The sequence below is a fragment of the Macaca nemestrina genome, chromosome 1 (assembly GCF_043159975.1).
Source record: "Macaca nemestrina isolate mMacNem1 chromosome 1, mMacNem.hap1, whole genome shotgun sequence".
NCBI classification, from domain to species: domain Eukaryota; kingdom Metazoa; phylum Chordata; class Mammalia; order Primates; family Cercopithecidae; genus Macaca; species Macaca nemestrina.
Genome location: NC_092125.1, coordinates 31,780,205 through 31,792,500, shown reverse-complemented (window position 1 = coordinate 31,792,500; position 12,296 = coordinate 31,780,205). Strand labels below are relative to the sequence as shown.

At 36.6% G+C, this 12,296-nt stretch overlaps 1 protein-coding gene across 5 annotated transcripts in view; it reads left to right on the top strand.

Annotated features, from left to right (window-relative positions):
- Window positions 1–11,992, top strand: part of LOC105484449 (ring finger and CCCH-type domains 1) — a 91,078-nt gene extending 79,086 nt beyond the window's left edge. For 2 of the 5 annotated variants that reach the window (XM_011746055.3, XM_071075873.1), the window contains 3 exons: window positions 632–805; window positions 2,525–2,640; window positions 4,366–11,992. In XM_011746055.3, coding sequence (XP_011744357.1) covers window positions 632–805; window positions 2,525–2,640; window positions 4,366–4,519 — 444 coding nt within the window. In that variant the 3' untranslated portion in view covers window positions 4,520–11,992. The remainder of the gene's footprint in view (window positions 1–631; window positions 806–2,524; window positions 2,641–4,365) is intronic. The other 3 variants (XM_011746058.3, XM_024793655.2, XM_011746056.3) reach the window with 3 other exon arrangements.
- The last annotated feature ends 304 nt before the right edge of the window (window positions 11,993–12,296 follow it).

The following is a 12,296-nucleotide window of genomic DNA, read 5'->3' as shown; positions in this document are numbered from 1 at the left end:
AAAATTACCATTAAAAACAGAGGGGGAAAGATGCACATCTGTAGTTGACTTGTTTTTCTTCCATTTCCTTTTTTTTTTTTTTTTGAGAGACAAGGTCTCACTCTGTTGCCCAGGCTGGAGTGCATGGAGTGCAGTGGCATGATCATAGCTCACTGTAATCTTAAACTCCTGGGCTCAAGTGATCCTCCCTAGTAGCTAGGACTACAGGCCCACACCACCATCCTAGGCTTTTTTTTTTTTTTTTTTTTTTGTAGAGGCAAGGTCTTGATGTATTGCCCAGGTGGGTCTCAAATTCCTGGCCTCAAGTGATCCTCCCACCTCAGCCTCCCAAAGTGCTAGAATTAAAGGCATGAGCCACCATGCACAGCCAACTTCTCTTTCAAATCAGAAAATACAAAGAGCAATTTATACTTAAGATGAAATTACTGTTTACTAAATTTAAATGTCCCTGTTTTGTTCTTTTATTGTTCAAATGGTACTCAAAGAGAACAGTGCCTTACAGTTGCATTATTTTTGTTGCAAATAGCTGGGTGATAAGCTACTTAAGGCTGTGGTGTGGAATTGAGCCTGGTTATTCTGTGCATGGTGTGAAGTGTGTTGAGTTTTCTCTGTGCTTGGCTTTATGCACTAGGCTGTTAGTAACAGACTGGTGTTGCAGAGGGAGGCAAACACCCTGGCAGGCCAGTCACAGCCCCCACCACCGCCACCTCCAAAATGGCCTGGAATGATCTCAAGTGAGCAGTTGAGCTTGGAACTGCACCAGGTGGAAAGGGAAATTGGGAAGAGAACACGGGAACTGAGTATGGTGAGTGTTATGGTGGGAAGAGAGGGGGAAGGTGAAATGAAATCTTTCATGTGGCTCTAGAATTATCTAGAGCTACAGAATCATCACTTCAAGGCACTCTGATGAGTGGTTAATATTTAAAATAATTATCATGCGGGTGGACTACCTTACTATTTTATCATTCCCTTCCTCTCTTTTGGTTTGAGTGTGTTCTTTGTCTTAGAATTCTTCATTAACTTTTAGGGAAAACAAGGGAAAACAATGCTTCTTTAATTTAAGAACTTAATGGAAGTTCTTAAATCTCTGTTTAGCATACCGATTAGGGAAGCAAATAGGATGGTGTTTACTATTTTGCAATGACAACGTGTTATATAAAGATGTATTCACCAAATAATATTCCAGCTTCGTAGCCTTTATAACAATGACCTTTTTTTGCTATGAGTGATATACAGCCTGCACATTCTTTCCTTGGAACTATATCCATTAATATGCTTAGGATTTGTTTCATAGTGCACAGACATTCATTTTAGTAAATTTTGAATCTTAGGGGGTTCCTCAGGTTGCATGATATGATTTTTTTGTTGCATAGTTTTCATAATCTTTCTAAGCAAATAAATTGAGTGTACAGGTTTTTTTTTGCTTTCAGTAAGTATGTTAAAGATATTTATTGTACTTTGGTTTGCTTTTTTTGTTTTTTTGAGACTGAGTCTCTGTCACCCAGGCTGGAGGGCAGTGACGCAATCTCAGCTCACTGCAACCTCCGCCTCCCATGTTCCAGTGATTCACCTGCCTCAGTCTCCCGAGTAGCTGGGATTACAGGTGCCTGCCACCACACCAGTGTAGTTTTTGGTTTTTTGGGGTTTTTTTTAGTTGTTTTTTTTGAGACGGAGTCTCGCACTGTTGCCCAGGCTGGTGTGCAGTGGCACAATCTCAGCTCACTGCAACCTCAGCCTCCTGGGTTCAAGTGATTCTTCTGCCTCAGCCTCCCAAGTAGCTAGGATTATAGGTGCCCACCACCACGCCCAACTAATTGTTTAATATTTTTAGTAGAGATGGGGTTTTGCCATGTTGGCCAGGCTGATCTCGAACTCCTGACCTCAGGTGATACACCCACCTCAGCCTCCCAAAGTGTTGGGATTACTGGTGTGAGCCACCACACCCAGCCTTTTTTTTTTCTTTTTTTTTTTTTTTTGGAGGGAGTCTCACTCTGTCACCCAGTGGGGGAGTGCAGTGGTACAATCTCAGCTCACTACAACCTCCGTCTTCTGGGTTCAAGTGATTCTCCTGCCTCAAGCTTCTGAGTAGCTGAGATTACAGGCGTGCACCACCACACCTGGCTGATTTTTGTGTTTTTAGTAGAAATGGGGTTTTGCCATGTTGGCCAGTCTGGTCTCGAACTGACCTCAGGCAGTCCACCTGCCTCAGCCTCCAAACTGCTGGTATTACAGGGATGAGCCACCATGCCTGGCCACCTTTCTAGGTTATCGTTTTTTTCTGTGAATTTTTTTTTCACGTTAGCTTGAGGCATTGTCTCTCTTTTTGTCCAGCTTGGTTAGTGAGCAAGTGGGTTGTATTCTGTTATGTTTTTATGTATGTCACTCTTTTAGTCTGCCAGTTTCTTTGGTTATTTTACAAAATTAAATATGATTTCTGGATCATCACTTTGTATTATCTGTAATTTGGTCTCTCCCATTAACACCATTAAATAGACGATAACTGATTTTATTTCCTCTTTCAAAGGAAAACCAGTGTTCTCTGGACATGAAAAGCAAACTGAATACAAGTAAACAAGCCGAAAATGGACAACCAGAACCACAAAACGAGGTTCCGGCTGAAGACCTTACATTGACATTCAGGTAAAGAAAAGGAGATTTTCGTAGCCATATTAAATTACACACAAAAGAGAAATTTATTATATTATCCAGTCATATCAGAAGTACCCTCATAAACATAATTCGATTCTTAAAATATCATTATTCTGTGTACATTAAGAATATTTTTGCGGCCAGGCGCAGTGTCTCACGCCTGTAATCCCAGCACTTTGGGAGGCTGAAGCGGGCGGATCACGAGGTCAAGAGATCGAGACCATCCTGGCCAGCATGGTGAAACCCCGTCTCTACTAAAAATGCACCACTACGCCTGGCTAATTTTGTATTTTTAGTAGAGACAGGGTTTCTCCACGTTGGTCAGGCTGGTCTTGAACTCCTGACCTCAGGTGATCCACCTGCCTCGGCCTCCCAAAGTGCTGGGATTACAGGTATGAGCCACCGCACCCAGCTTTTTCCAGTCTTTTTAAAGTGTGTGGGCATTTAGCCTCTTGCTAGTTTCACAAACCCAGCACTCCACCTCCTTGGTTTTTAATTCAGACTGTCCTATATCATCCAATATTCTGCAGATATGAAAAGATACATATCAACTACCATGAACATCCCTACAATAAACAGTATTACAATTAATGCTTTGTTTGCATATCTTAAATTATTTTCTGAGGATATTTTGAGGCTTTTGAATACACAGTCCTAAGTTGCCCCCCTGACGATATATAACAAAAATTTCTAATGCTTTCAGGCCTGGATTTTGACATTTTAATTCATGCATTATCTTGGATTCAATTTTTTTTTTTTTTTTTTTTTGAGACAGAATCTTACCCTGTCACCCAGGCAAGAGTGCAATGGCATAGACTCGGCTCACTGCAACTTCTGCCTCCTGGATTTAAGCGAGTCTCCTGCCTCAGCCTCTTGAGTAGCTGGGACTACAGGCACGTGCCACCATACCTGGCTAGTTTTTGCATTTTTAATAGAGACAGGGTTTCACTGTCTTAGCCAGGCTGGTCTCAAACTCCTGACCTTGTGATCCACCTGCCTCAGCCTCCCAGAGTGCTAGGATTACAGGCATGAGCCACTGCACCTGGCTTTTTTTTTTTTTTTTTTTTGACAAACTCTCATTCTATCACTAAGGCTGGAATGTAGTGGTGCGATCTTGGCTCATTGAAACCTCTGCCTCTCAGGTTCAAGCAATTCTTGTGCCTCTGCCTCCCAAGTGGGTTTTTACAGGCACGTACCACCAGGCCAATTTTTGTGTTTTTAGTAGAGACAGGGTTTCACCATGTTGGCCAGGCTGGTCTCCAACTCCTGAGCTCAAGTGATCTGCCTGCTTTGGCCTCTGAAAGTGCTAAGATTATAGACATGAGTTCAAAATTATTTTTTGTAGTAGCAAACCTGCTAAATCAGGGATAAGTACTTTTCTTAAAGCCCAGGTAGTATTTTAAGATATGGGCCTTAAAGTTTTTGTCACAATTCTCAACTCTTCTCTGTGGTTTGAAAGCAGTGGATAATATGCTAAACAAATGAGCAGGCTGTATTCCAATAAAACTTTAGTTACAAAAATACACACCTGAAAAAAAAATACGCACCTGGCTAGCTTTGGTTTGCCAACCCTGTGCTAAAACATGGATAAGGGGCTGTAGATTAAAATTTGGAAGCCATTTATATATTTTTTATCATGCTAAATGATATCCCCTGTTGATATTTTTGTACTAATCATTTTTCTCTCTCTCCTTTTTCAAAATTTTAAAATGTCAGCAGTGATGTACCAAATGGATCAGCCTTGACACAAGAGAGTATCAGCCTCCTATCTAACAAGACCAGCTCTCTGAACCTATCAGAGGACCCTGAGGGAGGAGGGGATAACAATGACTCCCAGAGATCAGGAGTTACTCCCAGTTCTGCTCCTTAAAATATGAGGAGTCCTACTTTTATCTTCTGCTCCTAATCAGTTTGTCGGGCATAGGGGTAGGAGAACGCATAACTTCTAAACTTTTTCTCTTAAGAGCGGTCAGAGAAATCCAGGAAATTCACCAGAGGCAATGTGCACAAACACCACTACTAAAAACAAACCCTGCACATAGTTCACATTAATGCATTTTTTTAATTTAAAGAAAAAGAAAATTAGCAGTATCTGCAAGCAATTCAGATTAAATTTGTTTTTGTTCTGTGAATGAACTTTATTTTAATAACTTTGGACGCCTTGGATCCAGGGCTTTAAAAAAAAAAAAAGATATTATATATACACTCTGTTTGATTAATTGTATGATCTTAATGAAGTAGGTTTTCTTGTATTTTGGTATTACATACCCAGTGTATAATTTGTATAATTCCTTACCCCCAGTCCTTATCAATTCTCACCACCCTGTAAACTTAAAACAGACCAAAAACATCAGCTTTCAGAGAATTCTGTGGTGCTTGAGAAACAGACAGTACTAGACTGAGTTATTAGAAAATGTGCAGCAAACCAACTTTTCCCAGAGCTGTTCTTTGGAATTCTTTATCCCTTTCTAGATCACTAGCTTCATTGGATAGGTATGTTTTTCTTGACATTGAAAATTTTTTTTTGTTTGGGAGGGTTTTATTTCTTGTTTTTATTTTCAACTTTTCAAAGAGAATTACCAATTTTTGAAGTCCTCATTTTCATATTAAGGATCATTTGCATTTTCTGAATATAATGAGAAAGCTGAGTCAGTATTTAATTAGATTTAAATGTTGATTAAGAATTAACTATAACTTGTTAGCACTGAAAATACATGTTTGGTGATTCGCCTGCATTCAACTCATGGTTGGAAATTTGAAGCAGTGCTTTTCAAATTAAACTTTTGCTGAAATCATAGGATGCTCAAAAACCAGGACAATCAACCACATTTTAAAACTGCAACATTTGATTTGAACTTAAAATGAATAGAACCATTTCAATGGATGTTTTTGTTTTACTTGTAAACTGATTGAGTCTTAAGGATAGTTCATGAATTGATCACTTGTTGCTCAGAATCATTAGTATAAGTAGGTAGGAAATAGTTTGAAGTCATTTTTCATAGACTTAGCTGTCCAATGTTGAAAATGTTTCTTCATAAAAATGTTGAAAAGAGTGAGGAATTTTTTTTACTATTATTCTGCTGCACATATTCTGATGCCATGTGTCTGTGCTTAACTAAGACCCTGTAAAACATGTTTAGTGGGGACTGTTTGATATAGTCGCCCTCTCCATTCATCTATTTGCCTGATTTTTTCAGTTTCCCTTTCTGGATTTTACTACTAAATTAGAAAGCACTGGTTATGTAATAAGTTACTACATTGCTTTGGTTGGGTAAAAATGAGAGTTTATATTTTTCTTATTTCTTATTTTCTTAACCCTTAACTCCTGCTGAGGTCATAACAACCTCAGTCTAAACTCTGTGTCCATCATACTGTTAAGTTAAACAAATGGGTGGTGGGGGTGGGAAGGGTAATACAGTCCTCCATTGCCTACCAGTAGGAGAGTCCAAACAGAACACTCTTTTGAGTAGCAATTATTTAATTTGCCCAGTCAAGGCACCGTGTTTATATACTATTTCACATTGAATTTGATTATGCCCTACAGACCTGGCTGGTCAAGGATTTGATATACACATATTGGCTTGGGATTCGAGCTTTCTTTTTTATTTAAATAAAAATTTATATATATTATATATATACATATATACATAGCTATATCTGTATATATATTGGGTATGTTTTAAGGATTTTTTCGCATGAGCGCAGCTGTTGCGATAAATTGACCGATTGGGAGGTGGTAGAAGCACTGAATGAAGGTGAGGCTTTTTTTTTTTTTTTTTTTTTTTTTTCAATTTTCTTATACATTTTTCTTCCTTAAAAAAAAAAAAAAAAAAAATATATATATATATATATATATATGCTTTTGCTTTTTTTTTTTTTTTTGGCTTCTGTTTGCTTTTTGACTTTTACTTAAAACCCTTTTACATTTCCACTTTAAATGCCTATTGTTCATTGGGAGAAGGAAAGAAACTTTTGTATGTCTGACACAGTCCCAAGATTTTTGATTTCTCTGCATAACTGTAAAAGGCAACATTATTGGCCTCCAACCTTTTTTTTTTTTTTTTTTTTTTTTTGAGAGGGAGTCTCCTATCACCAGGCTGGAGTGTAGTGGGTCGATCTTGGCTCACTGCAACCTCCGCCTCCCGGGTTCAAGCGATTCTCTTGCCTCAGCCTCCCGAGTAGCTAGGACTACAGGCATGCGCCACCACATCCAGCTAATTTTTGTACTACAACCTTCTTATAGGCAGATTTGGACCGATCTTCTCCTTTGGATGTGTCAGATCATCCTAAATTTTAGAAGCAGTTGATTCACTTTGGAATTCAGAATGATTCTTGTATTAGAAGATCATTTGGGGGTATTAATTTTTGTTTAAGTTTAGAATAAAAGTAAAGATTCCTTTTGGGTATCAGTTGAAACCCTTTAGTAACTCAATTTCTGTTGTTCTTATTTCCTTTAAATACACTTGTTCTTGGCTTTCACCTTTTTGATTCTGTGAAGTAGGCAGGAGCAGGGATTAATTTATTCAGTATTCCTGTTCTGAAGAAAACCAGAAGAGTCACTGTATAAACTTGACTTAAAATAGTATCTTTCTCTTTTCATGTATTTTCATTTGGGGGAAAAAAATCTCTTTAATTGTAACCTGAATTCGAGCTGTACCCCTCCATGGTCCTACACTTGAGCTAATCTGGTTGGGTAGAAAGGCAGAAGAATGGTATATTGTCCCATTGTGCCTATAATGTATTTTAAATTGGTCATTCCACCTTACTTAATGGAAAATCTTGCAGTTTTCCTAGTGCTCATCAGCAGTTTTAGGTATTCACTAACACCCCGAAATTTTTTTTTTTTCCTTTTCCTTTTCTCTGTGATATCATGAGCCTGTAAGGACAAATGGCATATTTGGGCATAACTGCTTGACTCTGTAACTACTTTTAAAAATCAATATCTAAAAGGTATTAATTTCTTCTGGCTTTTTAATTTTGTTTTTTTAGAGACAAAGATGAAACCAGATAGGAAATATAGTTTCTATGTTTTCTACTTATTACAATATTAGTTTCTTCTAAATATTACTTTATTTGTATTTCACTAAGTTCAAAAGCAAAAATTGGATATCTGAGATGAACAATTTTGAATGGGTTAAGGTAGGAGTAATAAGCATTGTGTTCTCTCATATATAGGTAAGGGAATTTTATTTATAGTGAGAAATATAAAAGTACTTTGACATACTGTTTTTTCAAGGAGTCTCTAGAAAAGGGTAGAAGAACTGAGAATGAGACATCTAGATTCCATTTCTGGTTTATATGTAGCTCTTTTGCCTAATTTATATATAATTTTGTCACAAGATAAGTCCAGTAACTATCCTGTCTTAGATAATCTGCAGAGGCTGAAGTGACCAAAGATCCATTCCTTATTACTTTTCTAATTAAAAGAAGAGATAGCTAGATTTCTAGTAATATTATTCTAGATATTGATAAGACACTGTTCCTAATGCCAACTACAAATATTCAGTTACTCAGAATGTATTTAAAAAATTGTTTGGTACAGCATTAATGTTGGTGATTCCTTTCTCCCATCTTATTTCCCTTCCCTTCTATTCTTTCCCATGTATTTCTTTTGCCTAAAAGAACATTGGTATGATTCTCATTTGCTACTTTGAGTATATAACTCCATCAGACTTTCCAGAGTTCTTCAGGGATGGAGCTCAAAGTTCACATTTTTCCATAAATGTCTTTTTTTTTTCTTGACCTTTTTCCACCCTGTAATTTCCCCTTGACTTACCCACTGCCCTCCCCAATCTGCAAAAGTGACAGTTTGCTGCCTCAAAACAGAGCATTCAAATGAATTCGCTTAGCCAATAACTTCTGTGAAGTTGCCTTTTCTAATGGTGTTATTACTCAGTGATGCACAAATGTGGTATTTGCCCTACTGGTAGGCAAACAAAGGTCTGGTTAAGAATGGTAACCTGCTGTTTTCTTTAAAGGAGAGCCAAAGACTTGTGCTTTACTCTGTTTTGGTTTTGGGGGAAGTAGTAGCCATTTTGATCATGAAACGTTTTAGTATTTGTGAGTTGGTTGTACTGTGTAAGTAGATTTATCTAAAGTTAACTGTTAAAGTTAGTTAGCCTTATAAGATGTAAAAGTAATGAAAATTCATCAGTTTCTCTAAGCCAGTGAATGTCATCTTTTATAATGTTGTGTATAAGTATTTGTGCCCACCCCAGCTTCTGCTATCACTGTGGTCAAGTCATGGGTCTGGGTAAAGGAATTCTAGAGTATGTGACTGGTGAGAAAAAACTAACTATAGTCAGTACATGTACAGATTGTTAAAATTCAAGAAAAAATATTTTCACTTAAAAAAAGGATCCGTCTCAGTAAAGAAGTATTCAGTTGCTGTCACTTATATGCAAATCGTGGTGGGTAGCAGTCTCACCATTTTTCTACTCTCTTTTTGCTCGTTTTAAGTAATTGAGTAAAAGTTTTATTTGTAAAATCTATCTGTAAAAAGCACTTGTAACGATTTTATATGTCATTGAAAGGAATGGCCCAGTTACTTTTTAGGAGAGATTAATAACCTACCTGGAAATTAACTACAGTGTTTACTTAGATTTTTTCCCCCTAAAAAGAGTCTAAGTGTGTTAAATTTTTAATTGGTGATATGGTTACAGTGTTGCAAGGTGATCTCTTCCCCTGAAAAATCTGCCTATCCTTTAGAGCTACTAAACTAAAGCAAATTTTACTTTCATCATTAGCACCTGAACAAGCAAGCAATCTACTACTGTCATCATTTTACCTGAGTGCCCATTTTGCTGATCCACATTCATACCTTTCTACCTGGGACAGCTATGATTTTTATATTTATTTGTTGCTTCAGCTCAGGTTTATGAAATTTTCCTGCTGAAATGACTTATTGGGAGTTGTAGGTTGATTATAGTTACTATTAAACATTTTCTCAATTTAGCTTTTCTGAGCCACTTCAAAAAGAAAGCTGTTTTTGTCAAAAGGTACTATAATTGTAGCAAGTAAATCTTAAGATTTGAATTTTTAAGATTTTATTTCTGTGCTCACTAAAGATCTTTTCACAAGTAATAAATTATAATTGATAAGTAATACTAGCTATAGTGTTAATAAAGAATAAGACTGTCACCACCAGGAATAAGTAACACCATTTAATAATCTATTCCTAATAGGTATGTTTTCAATACTGCACTGAACAAAGTGGGTAAAGAGCCCTTTGAAATCCTTTTGTAATAAAGGGATTTACCTCACCACTGGAATCCTTGTTTTCAGAGCCTCTGGATTTTCAGCCAAACACTGAACTCTCCTAAACTTTATCCCTGAACAAAACATCCCTAGAGAACAAACTTTATTTTCACAAGAAAATAAGGCACAATAAGGGGGAAGAACTTAAACCTCAAGATAATATTGTGTCCAAAAATGTGTATTTAGAAAAATAAAATCCTGTGGAGTTTGTTATCCTAATGTTTATTTTATACTAGATAAGGTGACTTGTTTTCTTGTATTGAGGTCTTACTGTTTCAGATTTGTTTTTGTTTCTGTTCTAACTCTAAGCAGACAGAGCTCACAAGTCTTTGGCATCCATTTTAGGTTGTACACGCAGAGTCATCTTATAACTGGAAACTGTCAGGTGGTCCCCCACCCCAGTGAGTGTATGAAAGGGTCAAGAAAGAGATTGGAAACAAACTATTGGGGGAATAATTGGTTGCTTTATTATTAATTTTTTTTTTTGCCTGTTTTTTTTGTGTGTGTGTAATCACCATTTATTTGTGAAATCTTTCTCCAGTGATTGGCTGTCATTCTCATAATATCTGAACTACCCCGTAAAATAGTTCTCTGATTTAAAAGCATTTAGCTTTTGCTTATTGTTTTTACATCCTCTATTCAACTAAGACGCTGTCCTGAGAATTATTTTTTCCAGATGGATCGTTGGCCTGAATTTTCACACTTCACCCCTGTTCATCCTTTTTCCTCTTCCTGCTTTCTGGGAATAAAAGGAACTTTTTTTTTTTTTATAATTAGTCCACGGGCCTCATTATCTTTCTTTATGATTAATCTATGACTTTTGGGTACAAGAACAATGGAAAAAGTGAATTAAGGTAATGAACAAAACCTTTCACCCACTTAAACATTTTCCAGTTTTGAGATTCCTCTTTGTGTGTGTGGTCTCTTCCCCTTGTCACCCCTTCTGCCCTTTTTCTCTGACTATGGTAATTTGGTCTTTAGGCTCATACCAGTCTCCCCGAGACATTCTGCAGTCATTATCACCTTTTTGGGTGGATTTTATTTTGTTTTATTTTGTTTTTTAAAAAAAAAAATAACTTTTTAACATTGGTGCATATTTGCTTGGGATAGAGCTTGTGTAATTTACCAATCGTATTGATTGTAAGTGATTGTGCCCTGCAGAGGTATATTTAACAAGACAAAAATAATCTTGGTTAATAAAGGAGCCCATGAGATTTGAGTCAGGTTATAAGTGACTTTATGAAATCACTTACAGTTTTGGATAGACTTTAAATCTCCTTATAAATCAGTGGTAGATATACCATTTTTTAAAGTTTTCTTACATTTTTTGTTTTTTATTGCCGCAGCTCCCTATTCTTTCTTGCCTGCCTCCACCCATCTGTTTGGGGGAAAAAAAAAAAAATTTGAGCCTTAAAGTGACAGCTGATTTTATAATTGCTGAATTTTGTGAAATTTTACTTTTTCCAAGTGTTTCCAACTTAGAGAAGTGAAGACAAATAGGTTGGAATGGTGAAGACAAATGGATTGGAATTTCACAAGCTGCGAATAAGTCCTTAGGATCTGGCAAACTGTGAAGTCTTATTTGAAGACCTTATCTCCTGAGAGTTCTTTTGGAGTAGGAAAAAGAACCCTATTTGAAATAGACCATTTTTCTCTTGTTTTTAATCTGTTTAATATTTCTGATTTTTAAGCAGCTTTCAAAACAAGTGTGGTGGAAAAAAAGAAATAGTAGGAAGATGTTTAGGGTAGCAGAACTCTGGGTCTAAATAAGTACATGTTCCCACTTGTTGCTGATTTTTGAGAGTACTAGGGCCATTTTTTTCCAATTTTGTATTATTTGTTTGCATGTTTATATCAAAGATGCCCATTTTGTTAAAATGCTATTTCCTTTCTTTATTACCTGAAACTGACTCAGCCTCATGTTGCTCCTAATTAGTGTTTAAGGCTCCCATGAGTTGCAGATAAAAGGATTTATTTTAACAAGTAGAAGGAGGTGATTCACCTTTTGGATTGTAAATATATGAAAGTGTCTACAAGGTCTTTATCTGCTTTCTGTCAGCATTTATATTAAATGATAAATTAATGAGGAATGTGTGTATTCTTTTTTGTGAATGAGTCTGAGCCATCTTACTCTAATCTTGAGATTACTTTCTTACACCTCTTTAATGGAGGGGGTTTTTTTAGGTGAAAAATAAAGAAATGGCTAATCTGCATGAGCAAACACATACTTGGAGTAGCCAGTTTGTGGACATCACAGGAATTAGTCCAATCTTAAACTATCGTCACATTCCTTCATTTGTCACACAGTTATTGCACATTAGGAGTGAGGGTAGTGGTTCTGAGATACTAGCATCAACTCAGTGAGACTCCATGGCTAACATCCAATGTCT